At 44.9% G+C, this 17,008-nt stretch overlaps 3 protein-coding genes across 4 annotated transcripts; 2 read left to right on the top strand and 1 right to left on the bottom strand.

Annotated features, from left to right (window-relative positions):
• Positions 1–5,553: 5,553 nt before the first annotated feature.
• Positions 5,554–8,311, top strand: syt15 (synaptotagmin XV). The gene is made up of 8 exons (XM_034570937.1): positions 5,554–5,670; positions 5,801–5,990; positions 6,166–6,311; positions 6,813–7,105; positions 7,179–7,346; positions 7,645–7,753; positions 7,850–8,032; positions 8,129–8,311. Exons 1-8 carry the CDS (start codon positions 5,664–5,666, stop codon positions 8,266–8,268), a joined length of 1,236 nt encoding a protein of 411 aa, XP_034426828.1. The 5' UTR covers positions 5,554–5,663; the 3' UTR covers positions 8,269–8,311.
• Positions 8,312–9,016: 705 nt separating this feature from the next.
• On the top strand, positions 9,017–11,677 carry nat9 (N-acetyltransferase 9 (GCN5-related, putative)). The gene is made up of 6 exons (XM_034570972.1): positions 9,017–9,179; positions 9,760–9,869; positions 10,096–10,236; positions 10,373–10,432; positions 10,687–10,781; positions 10,866–11,677. The coding sequence occupies exons 1-6, from the start codon at positions 9,103–9,105 to the stop codon at positions 11,013–11,015; spliced, it is 633 nt and encodes a 210-aa protein (XP_034426863.1). The 5' UTR covers positions 9,017–9,102; the 3' UTR covers positions 11,016–11,677.
• A 31-nt stretch (positions 11,678–11,708) lies between these two features.
• On the bottom strand, positions 11,709–15,543 carry lrrc59 (leucine rich repeat containing 59). 2 transcript variants are annotated; one of them, XM_034570954.1, is made up of 8 exons: positions 15,385–15,543; positions 15,185–15,287; positions 14,227–14,286; positions 13,752–13,910; positions 13,429–13,533; positions 13,268–13,340; positions 12,958–13,149; positions 11,709–12,807 (listed from the first exon to the last, which is right to left on the bottom strand). In XM_034570954.1, the coding sequence occupies exons 2-8, from the start codon at positions 15,284–15,286 to the stop codon at positions 12,524–12,526; spliced, it is 975 nt and encodes a 324-aa protein (XP_034426845.1). In that variant the 5' UTR covers position 15,287; positions 15,385–15,543; the 3' UTR covers positions 11,709–12,523. The 2 variants fall into 2 exon arrangements, with proteins under 2 accessions (XP_034426845.1, XP_034426847.1); XM_034570956.1 differs by having other exon boundaries at positions 11,709–12,804.
• Between the last annotated feature and the right edge of the window lie 1,465 nt (positions 15,544–17,008).

Here is a 17,008-nt window from a genome sequence, read left to right as displayed (position 1 = left end):
TGTGTGTTTGTCTGTTTGTTTGTTTGTTTGTTTGTTTGTCTGTGTGTTTGTCTGTGTGTTTGTCTGTTTGTTTGTTTGTCTGTGTGTTTGTCTGTTTGTTTGTTTGTTTGTTTGTCTGTGTGTTTGTCTGTGTGTTTGTCTGTTTGTTTGTTTGTTTGTTTGTCTGTGTGTTTGTCTGTGTGTTTGTCTGTTTGTTTGTTTGTTTGTTTGTTTGTTTGCAGGATTACGTGAAATTTGATGAAGGTTTGGGGCAGAGCCCAAGAAAGAAGAACACATTAAATAGAAATATTCTGCTCATATTAAGGTTGAGAATTTTATTTTGTGTTATTACTTCAAAAGGTTTAAATGCTTTAAATGATCAGAGCTGTACTCATAGAGATTCTTGTCACTACTAGTAAACCTGTTTATCATCAGCTGTGCTTCTTCTCCTGTTTTCAGCTACAGAACATTCAGAAGAACAGAAATACAAACATCAGGTTTTATTAAACACATGAACAGACGTATTGATAGTTTTCTTCATAATTGACCTGAAAGCAATCGTCACTAGAAATGCATCTAAACAGTGGAACCTGAGTGAAGGGAAACATTTTCTAACATTGCATCTCTACATTTTGAAAATTAAAATAAAGTCGAGACAACAGCAGGAGAGTAAGAACTGCTTCTTTCAGAGTTTGTTGATGTGCAAACTGAGGGTTGATCATCTATAGATAATCAATAGAGTCAGAGTCGTCTCCTGGATCAGTCCTCCATCTTTCTGGCGCCTCCCCCGCACCACCTGGGCCTCCTCAGTGACCTCATCACACTCCTCTTGCGGCTCTGAGTGCTCCCAACCGATGGCGACTTGGGCTGACCCGAGCCGACCTCTTCGTACACCTCCTCCTCTTCTTTCATGTATTCTCCCTCTGCCCTGCTGATCCTGCGAGGAACTTCTGCTGCTTCCTCCCTTTTGGCTCGTCCTCCCTCCTCCTCCTCCTCCTCCTGCGTCTCCTCACTCTCACCCTCCACTGTACAAGTTGCGCTAATAATCACAGTCGGATTCAGTTCTGGGGCCATGGCCTTTACGACACTCGATATGAGAGGAGGCTTCGGAGCTTTCTTCTTCTTGGAGGAACGTTTCTGTGGCAGTGGGCTGTTCTGGAGCGCCAGATGTTTCTGTATGGCCGTGCTCAGCACCTCTGGGTCAACAGATGCTCCATGAACGTCCCACGTCATCCCGTCCTCGTCCCACTGCACCTGCTTCATGCTGCTCCTCCTGCCCAGCGCGTCCCTCTCCTCCCCCTGGGTCTTCAGACAGGACCTCCTCCTCTCCATATCTTGGGAGGAAACAGAGGTAATGTCCCACCTGGGGTCGTCCCCCCGTCTCTCCTCCTCGTCCTCCTCGCTGCTGACCGGGAACATGCTGGAGGACGGGGACACCAGGTTGGAGTTCGACCCCACGGAGGACTTCAAGTTCAGCCTTGACCCGGGAGGCGAGCCCAAGAGGGAGTGTGAGCCCATGTGGGAGGTGAACGTGTTTCTCTTGAGGTCCCACCAGGAGCCCATGGGAGTGATCGTCTGCACCTCTGCGTCGACCAGCTGCGGCTGTGAGGTCATTGTACCTTCTTCCCTAAACGCCTCCACCCTCGGACCCTTAGTGGCGCCCTCTCTTGACATCAAGTTGCACCTGCAGCAGTCGCCCAAACCCGAGTCGCTCAATGAAGAAACCAGGGGCGACCTCCATCCTCCTCGTGCTGGACAGATTTCCCCCGGCTGCCACGGCAGCTCAAGTTGGCAGACTGAGACTCGTCCACCTTCTGGTTCTCGTCCCTCTCCTGAAGGAGTCATGTAGCTGAACATTTCCTCAACTTCCTCTCCACCCTCTGATAACTGTGAGCCTTCAGGACCCTGCAGCTCTTTTACTGTGTCCTCAACAATGCACCCAACATCTGCATTTCCTTCCGCTAAACTAACAGAGGAGGGTTTCGGGGAGGGGAATTGAAAAGAGAGCAAATGATCCTCCAGCAGGCTCTCGTCCTTTGTGTCGGAGAGCTGGGGGAGATTGGGGGAGTTGGACGGCAAGGGTGAGGGGTTGTGAGCCTGTGGGGGGGATGATGACGGTGAGGTTGCATGTGGGGATACGACTAAGTCCTCTTGCTGATTCGGGGTCAGTGTTAGTGTCGAAGCCGAGTTTAGAAGATCTACAGGTGGTAAGGTTGGCGAGCCGAGAGGGGAGGTGAACGGGGAGGGTGTGGTTGGGGCAGAGGATAGTTTGGACGTCAGAGAGTCTAGTGTTGAGGAGCAATACACCTCCTGGGTGAGACTCGAGGGGCGTGAGGTCCCTCCTCTCCACACTATTGTCTCTGGCGTGCTGCTGCGGCTGTACGTGCTGCCGCTGCACCCGCTCCACCGCTGCATGCTGCCAATCCTGCGCTCGCTGAGCAAGGAAGGGCTGTGCACGCTCAAGTTTTGGGTGCTCAGCGCCAACTGGTGGCTGTTGGTGGAGCTGATGTGCTGCCACATGTGCGGATGCAGCTGCTGGAGCATCACCGCGTTCTGCTCGGAGTGCGTGTTGGCACTGGAGCTGCGTCTCAGGTGCATCCTGGTCCAGGCCGGGTCCCGCTTGTGCGGCGGGCCCGACGCCATGACCATGTCCATGGAGCTCTTAGAGATGGAGAAAATGGGCGCATGTACATTGTCGTCGTCCAGGCCCATGAGCCCTGCCTCATTGGAGTAAGACCCCGACTGACTAACCGAACAACAGATGGGCTGGTAGTTCTCAGACACAGGGCGCCCAGGCCTCGCCATGGCAACAGCGACCTGTGAGGACAGACATAACCTTTAGTGAATTGCTCCTTCTTTCCCACCCAGACTAACTGAACATTTCTTAGTACGCACTCATTCATGGCGAGAGTGAGACGACACCAGACTCGTATATGTTCCTTCAAAGTTTAAAAACATGACCACTGACAGTTATCTTAGCTTAGCATGAAGACTGGCTACAGCTAGCCTAGCATCTTGTTTTGAGTTTGATGTTGCCTGGCAACCAGCAGAATATTCAGAAAGTCACTAGATCAACAAGTTGTCTCACATATAACCCCGTTTAAAACTGCAAACTGTTTTACTGCTTCATATCTACTGTAGTAAACAGATATTTTATTCATTCATTCACTCTTCTCATCTAAAACTTTACAAGAAAGTGAAGTGTAGTTCCCAAACTCTTAAATTATCCCGTTTCTTATTTCCCTGTCCTTTTTTATTCTGGAGCACCCCCCTCCACTCAGTGCGTGCATGGACATGCACACACCCACGCATTCAGAAGCACTCGCAGATTAGCCTAATGAGATTACACAATCCAGATAATTTGATTATTGAGACAAAATGTAGATTGATTGAGACGGATTTAAAAGAGCATTTCAGGATTTCGGTTGAATAAAGTAAAATAAAAAAAAACAGAGGAAGACGGAAAGAATGGACGGAACTTGTTTTATTCTTGTCGTCTAATAGAGAGTGAGAGTCGACGTTGTGCCTGATTTAGCTCTTCTGTGTATTTGTCTTTGTAAAACACAGTTGAAACACAGTTCTGCGTTTCGTCCTCATTTCAAATCGTTGTGTGATTTTCAGGCATAAAATCCCACATGAATCCACATTCAAGTTAAAACTAACGACCAAACTTTCTAATCCACCTCTGTCCCAAACTGACCTCGTCCGTTTGACCACAGTTGACTTGCAGATATCCAGAATAACCAATAAGCTGCCTGTTCTGAACAATAGAGACATTAATGTGACACATAGATGGATGTAGAATCTGTCAGATAGAAGAGAGAAATAACCTCTTACCTTTAACTTCACGTCTCGTGGCCTGTTTTGCCCTCTGCAGAGCAGGTGGTGCTAAACGGCGTCACTCATTCTTTCCTCCCGTCATTCCTCGCTCTCTTCCTCTCTCACTCCTTAAGAAGATCACCTGTCCTGTGTCCGTCCCCCCCCCTCACCAAACACATTCACCTCCCTTCCCCCCCCCCTCGAGACCTCTCCTCAGCTCGGGCCTCCTGCTCCGTCCGCTGCCACAGAGCCGGGCCTCATGTTAAAGTTGGCGTGAATACGAGGATTTCTCTTTGTCAGGGACGTGTGTGCGTGTGCAGGTGTGTGCGTGAGAGAGGGGGGGGTCACTACTTGGCTTTCAGCTCCGAGGATTAACCGTGATCTCGTTAGCCGCCGTCCAATCTGTGAGCAGAGTGAGTGTGTGTGTGCATGTGTGTCAGTGAAGCCACAGTGAGAGGCTAATGATTCCAGGTCAGTGGTCAGAAGAGTCATTTTACCTGTTTGTGGATATGCACACGCTCACGGGAGGGATAATATGTAACTTTATAAAACAACACATCGTGAGGCTGAAGAGAATTTGATCATAATAAATGATAAAGGTTCATCATCTGGGGACCGAGAATGTCTGTATGATACTTTGAGCAGATACAAGAAGTGAATCTTTACATATTTCACAGGATAAAGTGATTTTAAAATTCATTTGAGGTTTTTATTGCTCACTTTCAAGGTCTTGCACCCCTTGATCTCAGTAGGAGATGATTCACACGGTTTATTATTTTGTGGACTTCTCTCTAATCTTTTCTTTTTTCTTGTCACAGTCCGATTATCCCGTTTTTGGCCCCTCGGGATAAAATATACTGTGAGTTTGAGCCGTCTCTCCCACGCTCTGTGGAATGTGTATTATGTAAGTTCACAGTAGTACAGACAATGTGGTAAATACGGTCTGTACACACACAGAGTCCAGGAACCAGTTCACCTGGTCCGGGGCTTTCTGTGTGTAAACGAATACCTGGTAATTATTCAGGATTTATAGACCAAAATGCACAGTGTGAACTAAAGTAACTAATTAAACCTTTAAACAGAAATTATGACCCTAAGTTTCTCTAGAAGATTGGGATGAAGGTTCAGGAGCAGCTGACTCACGATTAATCAGCATCTGGGTTTGTGGATGTTTAAATAAAATCCAATGCAACAGCAAAAACCTTCACTTTATATTAATCAAGTTAAATATATAAAAACTCCAAATATAAGACAGGACTGTTAATAAATGAAAACTATATCATGAATATTTTGTATAAGTTTTTTACATCACTAGTTCATGCACATAATTATATTTTATTAGAATACGACTACTACTCTTATTTTTGTGTTCTCTGTCTATTCTTCTATTATATTCCATATTTATTATCTTCTTTTCTTGGCCTGTAATTATTCTGTTCTGCTTTATTTCCAACATTTCCTCCATGTGGCTCAATAAATGATTTTCTAATCTAATGAACTGTTTGGAAATCAGTTGTTTGCTGTAAATTGTTGTATTTTACTGTGTTGGCTTTTATTTTTCCCTCTTAAATAAACCAATAAACTAAAAAGTCAAAACATCCTGAACCAGTGAGAGTCTGTGGTCCTTTAATGGTTTATGAGCGTGGTCTCCAAAACAAAAACCAGATAAGAGCCTGACACGGTGGGAATCATCCAGATGTGTCGTCCTCGCTCGGCTCTCCTCACTAAACCAAACTCTACACACACACGGTCGCACACAGACTCACTACAACAGACTCACTTTCATGACTAATGGTGGAAGAGAATCCTCGGACTGTCGGATGAAGAGAGCTCCCTCCAGCTGATTTAATAAGAAGTTCTCCTCCATGGCAGGTAAACACTGAACTACATCAGACTCAACATCTGTGTCCCATCCTGCTTGTTGATGAGTTTGTGTTTGTGTCTGTGTTTGTGTTTGTGTTTGTGTTTGTTTGTGTTTGTGTTTGTGTTTGTGTTGGTTCAGACCGGGTGTCCCTGTTGGCTGTCGGTCTGTCTCTCGGCCTCCTGACGCTGCTGCTGCTGGCTCTGCTGTGGTTCTGCTTGTGGAGGAGGAAGAAGGACCAGAGTCTTTACCAGGAGCTGCCGTCCCCGGTTCCTTCAGTCCCATCCTGCTCTGCTCCCGTCATCCAGGTGTCCCAGTGCTCCTGGACCACGTCAGTAACACACAGCTCCGGTTCTACTAATACAACATGATCTGTAGTTGATTGGGTTTTGGTACAATTGATCAGAATCTGTAACTAAGATAAACGTAGAGGTGAAAAAGTGGATAAAGAAAGTGTTTTAAAACTTAGTAATTGAGTAAACTTGGTTCCTTAACTTTTTTCTCAGGCCCAGTGAGATCCCGTTCACTTTGCCTCCTCGTTTCACGACACAAACCCGTGGTGAAGTGAAGACGGAGGAGGAAGAGGAGGTGGAGATGAAGATGGAGACGCAGCGCGACATACTAGCCCATCGAGGGTCACTCTCAGTGAGGAGTGGGTCATCATTATCTTTTTATTTTAATTTAAATTCAAATGGTGGGAGACTTCTTTTAATTTAAATGCAATAAATAAAAGTCGGGGTAGATAGATCAGGCTGGAACAAAGTGGTGAGGTGACTGTCAGACCCTTTAAAGAAATAATATTATTATAAATTACCTGAATGTAAAGTAAAATTTAAACTAAAATCATAAAGTCAGTCACAATAATTTAAAACAAATCCTTGTTATTCGACAAACTATTTTAGTAGTTAATTGATAATTTGCCAGATTTTTATTGGTTCCAGATTCTCAAACTTCTTATTTGATGCTTTCTTCGTCATAATAAATTTGAATTTTTGATTGGAGCTCAGGACACTTTGAACTATTGGAAGTTTAAAATACATTTAACGACCAGATAATCACTTAAGAGAATAATCTGCATATTAACTGATAATGAGAATAGTCTTTAGTTGCAGCCTTGTGTTAATTCCTCATATTTTCAACCGGCCTCCCTCAGGTTTGTATCCGGGGGGGACGGTTCTCGCTGGTCTCTACTCGGTTCCTCCTCTAAAGGAGGTGGTGGCTCCTCCACCCGGCATGGCCACCCGCCTCTGCTTCTCTGTGGAGTACCGACACAGCGGCGAGCAGCTCATGATCACGTTGTTCCGTCTGGGCAACGTCCCGCCTCGCTTCCACGGCAACATCACGCTGGTGGAGCTTCGGCTTCTCCCTGACGACCGGCGGCCCCGCCAGGCCAAGGCCCGCGGCACGGGGCCCGACCCCGAGTTCAACGACTGCTTCATCTTCCAGGTGAGGAAACAAACACCATTTAGTTTGGTAAAATTTGTCATTGATCCTCACACAGAGTTTGTTTCGTCCTCAGGTGTCGGGAGTGTGTGTTCCTCGGAGCATCCTGAGTGTGTGTGTGTTGAGCGTGGAGCAGAACGGGAAGCGCCACGCGGTGGGCCGGGTGCTGCTCCCTCTGGAGGGCGAGCTGGGTCGGGCCGGACGGGTTCTGTGGAGGGACCTGGAGACCGAGGACGACACACAGGTAAACGACATGGTCTGTTTGAGATGGACGACACCTCGAAAGTGAAGCCAAATCATCTTGACTGCCCCCTGGTGGCTGGCTGCGGTACAGGTCACAAAGTGGATGGGACATGTTAATACTGCGGCTCGATCTCCTGATTGGCTCCAAATGGCGCCAAGAGCACAAGATGGCCGCACCTGTATCCCGGATGTTCAAGCTTAATATCTGAATGAACGCGTCGTCCATCTACACACAAACACACACACACACACACACACACATACACACACTCATAGTCGCTCATCTTCATCTCTCCCAGTGTTCAGAGTTGGGTGATGTGCAGATATCCCTCAGTTACAGTCCGACTCTGCAGCGCCTCTCTGTGGCGGTTCTAAGAGCTCGGGGCCTTCAGCTGCTCACAGACGCAGGTAAAGACGTTTGTCTGGGTTTGATTTAAAAAAACTCCTTCGCTAAAACATGACCATGGATCTGAGAACGTGTTGTGTGTGTGTGTGTCGTCGCAGGTGTGTGTGTCCAGGTGAGTTTACAGATACACACTCAGGTGGTGAAGATGAAGCGCAGCTGTGCGGTGACAGGAGAGGCCGACCCGCACTTCAACCACAGGATGACCTGTAAACTCCGCGTGCAGCACCTGGACGAGGCCTGTCTGAGCTTCCAGCTGCAGCAGCCGACCGACATCCCCTCAGGTGAGAGGTCAGCCCGGTGTTTAACAGGAACCGTTAGATTTTAACTTGTTATCTGAGGTGTTTTCACTCTGCTCATGTGTTAATGTTTCGTCCCAGAGCCTCCGGTCCTGCTGGGAGTTCTGGTTCTGGGGCCCTTCATGTACGCCAGGGGCCAACAGCTGCAGCACTGGATGGACATGGTGAACACGCCACAGGAGCCCGTCCGGCTGTGGCACGGACTGAGCAGGGCCACTTAGCACATGTGTGATGAATTAATAAAAAAAATATTTGTTTTAAAGTATGAATCGAATACTTTCATTATTTTCAAACGTCCATCTAAGGTCAGTGAAGGAATTTGGGGATTTTACAATCTTTGAAACACCAATGAAACTGAAACCTGATCGATCGAGGGACCAGAAACATCAGAGTCACGGCTGCAGACTTTAAGTTTTAATAAAATTACAGCCACTTTGCTTTTTTTAAATCGATCATTGCTTCTATAGAGTCCAATAATTTAAAAATCTCTTCCTGTCTTATTCGAAAGATCAATCATATCAATCAAGAGAATTACTAAAACCTTAATTGACGACCTGCATCCAGAGAATTGCTGCATCGTGGTGTGACTGGGTGGATTGTTCAGTTTAACTATTTGTTACTTTTGTTGTCGTTGCTTTTAATGACCAGTTGTCAATTAATTCCTTTAATATTTTGGATTCTGTGCTTACTTTGGACATTTTATAATCTTTCTGATTTTGCCTTTATCTGCCACATTAAAAACTGTGGAATGAGTTCACACTTTGGTGCAGGATATTGTTTTGTTATTCACTTTCTTTAACGTCGCATTGTTCAACATGTTTTCACCATTTCACAGAGAATAATTCAGTGAGTGTAATTGAAATGTGTTTTTACTGTTGATTCTCTAGTTGTTCCATAGACAAAGTTACGTTTTTTGTCCAGCAGGTGGCGCCCGCCCCCGGTGTGTCGGTGACAGCAGCTGCGGTTTGAAGCAGCGAGTGAGGGAAGCAGGAAGTGTTTGTCAACGTGTTGGAGTCAGAAACAGTTTCCAGAGGATTTAATGTTGTTGAGACGTCATGAAGATAAACGAGAACATTTCACTGGAGGGACACAGAGTCCTGCTGGTTCCTTACAATGAGAACCACGTGTCCAGGTAACCAGGCTCTGTTTACTCTTCTTACATCTGTTATTACTTCTTATTTTGAATTGATCCTTTAAAAATCTGACTTTAACCTTCAATCACATGATAATAATAACATATATTAGATATAATAATAACAATAACAGTCTTTATTCAGCCGTTGAGTTTGAATGATCCTTTAACAATCTGATTTTAACCTTCAACCCTATGATAATAAGAATATCTTTAATAGATATTATAATAACCACAATAACGGTCTTTATTCAGACATTTATTCTTCTATTATTTGTCTTCTTATCACCTGAGTTTGAATGATCTGACTTTTTCATTTAACCTTCAATCCTATAATAATAATTATAATAATATGTATTTATATAGCGGGTTTACAAAGTGCTTCACAGACATAAAAACTGCTGATCAGCGTTTCCACGGCAACAGTCTTCATTCCCATGGGAACAACCAGTGACGCCTGTGGACACTTAACTGAAGAATGTCCTCCTCCGTTGTGTTTCCTGTGAAACCAGCAGCTGTGAATCAGAAAGAAGCTTCAGGTGAACGTGTCTCTGATCCAGCTGCTGTCTCCTGTTCTCAGGTATCACGAGTGGATGAAGTCTCCTGAGCTGCAGCAGCTGACGGCCTCCGAGCCGCTGACCCTGGAGCAGGAGCACGACATGCAGAGGAGCTGGAGGGAGGACGGCGACAGTGAGGAGTCGTGCACATAAACAAAATAATTACAGCTTTTATAATTGCAGCCTGAATCAGTGGGTACTGACCTGTAGCCACCAGACTATTTTCATTTTTTAGTCACCGCCAATTTAAACTTTTGTGTTTTTGCTTCAAACCAAAGTTAAATAGCTTTTAATCAGCTTTAAAACAATCTTAAAGAAGCTGTTTTTTTATTTGATTTGGTTTTCTTTCTTTGTGCCAGAGTGCACGTTCATCATCCTGGACAAGCAGCTGTGGACGGACCCCGGCGTAGAGGAGGAGCAGTGCATGGTGGGAGACGTCAACATCTTCCTGACGGACCCCTCGGACCCGTCCTTGGCTGAGCTGGAAATCATGATTGCAGGTGAAGTGTTAATGTCATGGAATGTCTTAAATCTGCCTGTTTTACATGTCAACAATTTCCCTGCATGTTTTATTAAAAATTACATTTCGGCACCAAAATGTCTCTGATGCTGATAAAGTTTGTTGTTTTAAACCAGAGGCCGGTTACAGAGGGAGGGGCCTCGGGAAGGAGGTGACACGGATGATGATGAGCTACGGTGAGCAGCCTCAGAAGTTTTCTTAAAGCTTGATAATAACAACACAAATTAACCCAAACACATGTTGCTCACAGCAGAGACAGGAGGTTCAATTCACCGTGTGGAGGTTGAAAAGTTCTGACTGTGGTTTCCCCTCCGACTAGGTCCTGATTTGTTGAATTGCTGCTTTTCATTCGGTATTTTTATCGTTTCCATCGTTCAGACTTAACTCTGGTTTGATTCTGACTCAGTGACTGTGTGTTGTCTTCCACTAGGTGTCACCAAACTCGGGGTCAAAAAGTTTCAAGCGAAAATCGGGCTGGACAACGAGGTCAGCGTGGGCATGTTCAAGAAACTTCACTTTCAGGAGGTAAGGAGACTCACGTGCTCCGGCTGTGAACACCACAGCTGTCAGTGGATGTAAACATTGTGTGTGTGTGTGTGTGTGTTGCAGGTGTCGGTGTGTAAGGTGTTCAAAGAGGTGACCCTGGAGATGACGGTGGACGAGGCCGTGCGGACGAGGCTGCTGGACGACACGGCCTTCGTGAAGGAGAGGGACTACACACAGACCTGCAGGGACAGACAGGAGCTGGTCTCACAGTGACATGTGAAGACGTCTTAAAGACTTCCTGCTGTGAAGGAAACACCTGGAGACGCAAACAGACTGAAAACAGATGTTTGCTTCAAACACATGCAGCACAGTCCTTTATTTAATGTTTCACTCTATGTCTCTTGTCTGTAAAACTAGGATTCCTCAAACCCTGCAGAGGTAACTGAGTACATTTACTCGAAGTACTCAACATAAATAGTTTCAAGGTGCCTGGACCTCTGCTGCATCGTTTACTTCAGAATATATTCTCCTTTTCCTCCTCTGCCTGGTGGTACTAGTTGCACTTTGCACTCAAAAGTATTGTACTTGCAGCTTCATTATTCCAACACTACGTTTTGTAATCTGATTTTAAAAAGGAAAAATCATGTCTGAAAAAGAAGCGTTTCCATTTTTATCTCTTGTAAATTATACCAAATGTGTTTGTTTCATGTTCTTCCAAACTGCAGCGACATACAAACAAAAAGACAAACTTGACAAACGTGTTTCTTGCTGTGCAAAAGCCATTTAATGACGCCGACGGTGAAGCTGTACAAAGGCAGCGAAGACGTTACATTTCAGAAATCAACCGCTGAAACCAAAAGAAAAAGGGAAGTAATCTGTCTGCGGTCTTTAATTTAGTCAGTTTAGATGATAAATAAAAAAGCTCTGTAACCGCTGCACTCTTAAAGAGCCATACTGCTATTTTTACAAGTGATTCCCCTTAAAGAACAAAACAGGTCAAGTTCATCCTGCAGCTGAGATTCGAGTGATGATGTGTTTCTGTATATTGAGAAATGATTGAAAGCTTTGTGTTCAGTCTGATGGGTAGAACAGAAAACCAGTGACCGAAGGGAAGTGGGGAAAATACAGTGTGAAGCATGATTTGATTAGACTGGATGAAGATATGATTTCTAGCTAAAGGGCAAACTCATGCAAAACGTTTGTGAAATTTGATTTAGTGCAGTGGACAGGAAGTTCATCCTCTGGACAGGAAGTTCCTCCAGCGCCAGACTGATACCAGATTTTCAGGATCAATATCAGACATCGGTCACGTGCGATATTTTCATGTCGAGATCAAATCTGCTGGTGCATCAGTTTGGTTCCACTTTGCATTAGCTGTGACATTAGCTGCTTTCACTGATGTTAGACTATAAAGACGCTTGTGAAAGTCGGAGCTCTACATTCACACAGTCTTGACGCCGATTGGCGGAGGCACAACTCTGACTGGCAGTGAACACGTGGCTCCAGTGCAGCAGACAGGGCCACCGGACATTTAAAAACATGCTGTAGTACAAAGAGGATACAAGCGCGACAACAATTCCATAGGAATTTAAGACGATTTTAACACATTTGTCCGTCCCCCTTTCTGTCTTCCCCTCCCACCAACAGGGTGAGAGGATGCAGGGTTGCCCATCTGAATGAAAATCATGATTTCAGCGTAGTTAAAAAAAAAGAAAATCCCAGGATTCATAGGGGAGCTGAAAACCTGCAGGTGTCAGTTTTCATGTTTCTCTCAGGTTTTTTTAGTTCTTGGACGTTTGCGTGGATTCAAGAAACTCCTTCGCAGCAGACGACAGGTTTTGCACCAGTTGTCTGACCACGCCCTCCTGCTCTTTGGCCCAGGAGAGGCCGTCGGCCACGGCAACGTTGATCGGCACGCACACGTCTTCCTTCTGCAGGTCGGTCAGCTGGCAGGCGGCGGCGACTCCGGCCAATCCCAGCAGCAGCAGGAGGAGGAGTTTGAACAGGAGGCCAATGAGAGAACGTCGAGGTTTAGGAGCCGATTCCACAACAACCTTTTTATCTGCTGAGATACAACAAGTGTCACGTTAAACAAACTCTCGCACAATTATACTCTTATTTGACACAAATCAACTACACTAATAAGTACAGAAACTCAGACCTGGGATCAGGGAGAGTTCAAGTCAGCTGCAAAATAACAATCTGTTGTCCTCACCTGCCGCCTGTCCGTTCTTTTTCTTCTTCTCCTCGCTCTTCTTCTTCTGTTGTTCCTGTGCAGCTGCGGCCGCCATCTGAGCGTTGTACTCTTTCCTCCTCTTCGCCTTCTCCTCCGCCTTATCTCGTTTACGCACCTCCTTCTCCTTGGCCTCCCGCTCCCTCTGCTTCACCTCCCGCTTCCTCTCCAGCTCTGATTGGGGGGGGGATAATTTAAGGTTTGATATAAAAATATATTGGTCAAAATTCAGTTTCACAACTTGTCTTGACATAGTTTCGAAGCCCAGATAAAAAGATTTCCCGGCACAAACCTTTTTCCCTCAAAAGACGCTTCTCTCGAGCGCGATCGACTTCGCCCTGAATCTCTCTCATGTGCTGCAGAACCTGGAGAAAAGAACGAGTAAAACAGACTTTTAGTTTGAAACACTAACGTGTGAACCGGATGATTGATCACTTTCTATTTGTCCGTCACCTTGGAGGAACATTGTTTGCACTGCTTCTCGTCCAGACAGTCCCCTGCTGCCTTGGCCAGGCCGGCCTCCAGAGGGTTGTCCTTCAGATCCAACCACTTCAGACTCTGGAGAATTAAAAAACAAAGAAGCCACTTCACACTTCATGTTATTGAAAACAAGCAGAGTAATAAAATATATCAGGAATAATCAGCACTGGTTCAAGTAGATCACCAAGTATTTACCATTAAAGACATAAAGTTCGATGTATGTTAGATTACTGTACAGATATGAGAGATCCAGCTTTTCATATCCAAACTGTACAAATAACCTCGTGGGCTCTCACCCTGAGCTGGGAGAAGCTGACGGGCAGATCAGTCAACTTGTTGTTGTACAGATCCAGATGTTGAAGGTACACCAGGTTCCCCAGGTCGTCTGGCAAACAGGTCAGCTGGTTTTTGCTCAGATCCACCTTGATGAGGTGGGTCAGGTTGCAGAACTCTGGCTGCACGAAAAAAAAGAAACGGGAGTCAAAGAGAAATGAGCGTCAGAGACAACGTGGTAAAATGTGCAGAGGAGCTAAATGACAGAAGAATGAGAAACAAATTGAAACAGGATGTTAGAGGCGGTTGTTCCCAGACTTTGCTGAAGTAACAGAAAGATTAACAGACTTAAAGAAACTGACTTAAACTCACATTAATCTCAATTTAACACACTCAAAAATCTACACTACAAAACCTGACTTCACTTATTTAAAACTAAAACAGATTGGAATATGAAATGGTTGCGTCTCGGGTGTGTACGGTTGTTTTCATACTCACAGGGAGAGAGGTGATGTTGTTGCAAGACAAGTCCACAAAAGTCACTTTGGGGAATAAAGCCTGCGGGGACAAATCATAACATGAGTTAATTAACACATTTCATTGTATTTCCTCAACATACTGGCTTTTTTAAATATGTTTCTTTTAGATTCTCTGGTTCCTTTGTTGAGATTGTTCCATAAACTGATTTATTTCTCTGTAACGCAACGTTCCATCAATTTGGTTTGTTTTTAAAGATCTTGGTTCCTTTCAAGTTATAAAATCTCTTTTCTGGATGTTGGTGGTGAAGCTTCCATATGAGCTTTATACCTAATTTGCAGGTTCCTGAAGTTTTCAACAACTTTAACTGAATCACGGGTTTGATGGATTTCCACATCGACGTCTACTGATGATTCTCGCGGCTCCTTTTTGTCAAATGACAACTGAATGAGAACAGTTATATGAAACGTGCACTGATTTAACGATATATTAACATTTTGAACACGTTAAATTGAAGTAACTGAGAACTGCAGTCAGATCAATGAAGTGGGGAAAAAAAACATGCAACATCTGGAATAAAGTATAAAGTACCATGAACTGGAGTAAATGTACTTCGTTACTCTGGTCCACTGTGTAACTGCAAGTATTTGAACATGTGATCAGTCTGGTATAGGACCGGTGTGGGACCGGTATGGGACTGGTATAGGACCAGTATAGACCGGTGTGGGACTGGTATAGGACTGGTATAGGACCGGTGTGGAACTGGTATGGGACTGGTATAGGACCAGTATAGACCGGTGTGGAACTGGTATGGGACTGGTATAGGACCGGTGTGGGACTAGTCTAGGACTGGTATGGGACCGGTGTGGGACCGGTATAGGACCAGTATAGACCGGTGTGGGACCAATATAGGACTGGTATAGGACCAGTATAGACCGGTGTGGGACTGGTTTCCTGGGGTGCAGACCCCGACACTCACCAGCTCTCTGACCGGGACCTCGGTGAGGTTACACAGGCTCAGGTCCGCCTCGTTCCCGCTGACTTTGTCCCTCAGGTTCAACACTCGGCTGCTTTTACTCATCCTGCGGGTTTGACAGGAGGAGACACTTCAGGGACAGACACAGACACCGGGGGACACAACTTCAACCACCGGGGGAACCGAGCGCCCCCCCTGCTCACCTGGTTCTGAAGCCGCCACACGATCGAGCCCCGCGGAGGAAGGAAGGAGGAGAATCGAGCCGAGCAGCTTCTGGAAACGAAGAAAGTTTGAGCAGCGAACCGAGCGGATTCTGTCTCAATGGAGATACACGTCACTGCTCGGACCGCGGAGCAGAGCAGCAGCGGCCGGCAGCGCCCCCTGCAGCCCCGGAGGAGAACTCCACACATGGGCCATACCGATACTTTTTGACAGAACTTTACCGATAGTTTGTTAAATAATTAAAGAATAAAAAGTTTATTAGGCTTCAAATCACATGACACATACCAGCCATTAGTAACACATTTATTTATCTAATTCCAACTACACCGTGGTTCAGAAGATGATGTCTAAAACAACCACCATCACCTCTCGTGTTTAATAAAATAAATAAATAAAAGTTTAGTAGCACTTACATGTATAACTTGTAAGTGCAAATCAACCATCTCCTGCCCTCAATTGGCACTAATACCCCATCAAGAATAGAAAACTCAGAAACGGCCAAGAATCTTACCAATTATTTAGACAGCTTCTCTCTGATCAGCCTCGATCAGCTGACCAAAATAATCTCATCTTCTAAACCAACAACTTGTATCTCAGACCCCATTCCTACAAAATTACTTAAAGAAATTCTGCCCCTAATTGACAGTTCATTACTGAACACAATACATCTGTCATTATCATCAGGATATGTACCACAGTCTTTTAAAATAGCTGTAATCAAACCCCTCCTCAAAAAACCCACCTTAGACCCAGAGGTTTTAGCCAATTATCGTCCGATATCTAATCTCCCCTTCCTGTCTAAAATCCTAGAAAAAGTTGTAGCCAATCAGCTGTGTGAGTTTCTCCAGGAAAATAATATATATGAAGACTTTCAGTCAGGGTTTAGAGCCAATCACAGCACAGAGACAGCCTTGGCAAAAGTCACTAATGATCTTCTAATAGCTTCAGATCAGGGGTTTGTGTCTGTCCTCGTTCTGTTAGATCTCAGTGCAGCATTTGACACAATTGACCATAATATTTTATTACAGAGACTAGAACAGTTAATTAGCATTAAAGGAACCGCCCTAAAATGGTTTAAATCCTATTTTTCAGACCGCTCCCAATTCGTGCAAATTAATGATGAGTCATCTGTGCGCACCAAAGTTAACCATGGTGTTCCACAAGGCTCTGTGCTCGGCCCAATTTTATTCTCATTATATATGCTTCCACTTGGAAACATTATCAGGACACACTCGGTAAATTTCCACTGCTATGCGGATGACACCCAGTTATACTTGTCAATAAAACCTGAACAAAGTAATCAAATAACTAAACTCCAAGCATGTCTCAAGGACATAAAAACCTGGATGACCCGCAATTTTCTCTTATTAAACTCAGATAAAACAGAGGTTCTAATACTTGGCCCTAAACACCTTAGAGATACATTATCTAACGATATAGCTGCGCTAGACGACATTGCCCTTGCTTCCAATAAAACAGTCAGGAACTTGGGAGTGATCTTCGATCCTGATTTATCCTTTAATTCTCACTTAAAACAAATTTCTAGGACAGCCTTTTTTCACTTGCGTAATATCTCCAAAATCAGACATGTCCTTTCTCAAAAGG

This window comes from Hippoglossus hippoglossus, chromosome 19 (genome assembly GCF_009819705.1).
Source record: "Hippoglossus hippoglossus isolate fHipHip1 chromosome 19, fHipHip1.pri, whole genome shotgun sequence".
In the NCBI taxonomy this organism is placed as follows: domain Eukaryota; kingdom Metazoa; phylum Chordata; class Actinopteri; order Pleuronectiformes; family Pleuronectidae; genus Hippoglossus; species Hippoglossus hippoglossus.
The sequence above is the reverse complement of the archived record's forward strand: the minus strand, read 5'-3'. Positions and strand labels throughout refer to the sequence as shown.